Genomic DNA, 1,890 nt, shown 5'->3' with positions numbered 1-1,890 from the left:
CATCCCAGACTCTGACAGGAGGGAGATTTTCATATACATTTTACTAATTTTCTTTCATCTCTGATACTTCTATTATAGAGAAAGAGCAAATAGCAATATTAAAACATTTCCCCTAAGTCCCTTTTAATGTGCATGAATTTTGTGCACTGGGCCACTAGTAATAATAATAAAAAAAATAAGAGGAGCATAAAAAGGCTGACTCAGCCACTCAGGAAGCAGGAATAATTGTTCCCATTTTACAGACGTGGAAGACTGAGGCCTGTTGAAAGTGCAGAGCTCAGCACCAGCATTCATTGCCCCCAAAAGCTTCATGCAGGTGCCACAGAATGGAGAGGACTTTGCCAGCCAACCTTGGTACCACGGTCTCCTGTCCCGCCAGGTACTGCCTCCTGCAAGCCCTCAGCACTATGTGATGGGGAGCCTCTCCTGCCCATCACCTGCTAGAGACTCCTAGGCCCTAGATGTGGGATTTAGGATCAAGGGCTGTTGGAAGAGGTGACAGGGGGACTTGGGATTATCTTGAAGCTTGGTTGGTGTGGCACATCATTCCTTATATTTAAATTATCACTTTACTTGGGATGGTGTTGAGGATGGTAATGGAGATTGAAGAAGGTCCTAGCTCCCTCAAAGCACCCCTTGGCTCTGCTTGTCTCCCTCTTTCTCTGGGTCCCAGGCACCTGTGGCCACCAGGGCCCCATCTTCCTCTCAATTCAAGGCTCCTTGCTCTCATCTTCAATTCAGGTGTCGCTTTCAGGAGTCCTAGGACTTTGGGCATCCAATCAAATCATGAGAGGCAGTATAGCTAGTGTTTAAAATCCCACACCCTAGAGTCAGACATCCTGGGATTAAATTCCAGCCCTACAACTTACATTCTGTGTGACCTAGTCTAAGGTATTTAACTTTTCTGGACCTCAGTTTGCCCATCTGTAAAATGGGGCTAATAGTACCTATTGTTTAACTTTGGTAAAGAATTAATTGAGTTCGTGTTTTACACCTGAAGCAGCACCTGGCGTCCAGTAGGGCTACACATGTGTCCACTGCATATATTGTTCAGTCCCCAGTCCCTATCACCAGCTCTGCTTTGCCTCTCTGGTGTCAGAGCCCTCAGCCCCTGTTTGTTTTCACACTAGTCATAAGACAGCTTGAAATTTTTATATAGGATTTATGGGTCACACACTGGAAGAATCCAAATAATGGCTTATTTTGAAGTCACATTTGCAAAGCAAGCCAGTATATTCACTCAGATTAAAAGCAGTACCAGTCAACATCAGCTAGCAACTGTAACAAACCCTTCCCAGATGTTACTGGCTAGACACAATACACAATTAGGGCTTGTTTATGTCACAGTCCAAGGTGGTTGGGGATGTGGAACTCCAGAAAACAGTCAGGACCTTTCTATCTTGTGGCTCAGCCTTACCTCAGGGCTTTGGTGACATCAGCTGACAAATATGGGACAGAATCTGTAGGATTTAAAAATATTTAAAAAAAATTTTTTTATTGACTTTAGGGAGAGGAGGAGAGAGGGCAAGAGAGAGAGAAGCATTGATGTTTCACATCCATGGGTTGCCTCCTGCACACCAGCACACTGGACAGGAAGTCCAACCTGAAAACTGGGTATGTGCCCTGAAGGGGAATCAAACAAGTGACTTTTTGTTGCACTAGATGACACTCAACCAACTGAGCCACATTGGCCAGAACAGAACCGATAGGATTTTGCAGGAGGGTTTTTATGGGCCAAGTGTGGACAGTCCCCACTGTACTTCTACTCTCATCCCATTGATCAGATCTTGTCACATGATAGCTCTAAGTGCAAGGGAGCCTGGGAAATGTAGTCCAGAGGTGTGCCCATGAGAAAAGAGTAAATGGTTTGGTACAAAACTACCCAGTCTC

The 1,890-nt window shown here is 45.0% G+C and overlaps 2 protein-coding genes across 5 annotated transcripts in view; one reads left to right on the top strand and one right to left on the bottom strand.

The window, feature by feature from the left end:
• SH2D3A (SH2 domain containing 3A) overlaps positions 1–1,890 on the top strand; it is an 11,654-nt gene that overhangs the window by 3,306 nt on the left and 6,458 nt on the right. For all 4 annotated transcript variants that reach the window (XM_015564344.1, XM_006764323.2, XM_015564346.1 and 1 more), the window contains one exon: positions 243–379. In XM_015564344.1, the coding sequence (XP_015419830.1) occupies positions 311–379 (69 nt within the window). In that variant the 5' untranslated portion in view covers positions 243–310. The remainder of the gene's footprint in view (positions 1–242; positions 380–1,890) is intronic.
• Positions 1,173–1,890, bottom strand: part of TRIP10 (thyroid hormone receptor interactor 10) — a 19,344-nt gene continuing 18,626 nt past the window's right edge. The window contains exon 15 of the mRNA XM_006764325.1: positions 1,173–1,460. Within this exon, the coding sequence (XP_006764388.1) occupies positions 1,414–1,460 (47 nt within the window). The 3' untranslated portion in view covers positions 1,173–1,413. The remainder of the gene's footprint in view (positions 1,461–1,890) is intronic.

Source organism: Myotis davidii, unplaced genomic scaffold, assembly GCF_000327345.1.
Source record: "Myotis davidii unplaced genomic scaffold, ASM32734v1 scaffold921, whole genome shotgun sequence".
Taxonomy (NCBI): Eukaryota; Metazoa; Chordata; class Mammalia; order Chiroptera; family Vespertilionidae; genus Myotis; species Myotis davidii.
Note: the sequence above shows the minus strand (reverse complement) of the source record. Positions and strands in the feature narration are given on the sequence as shown.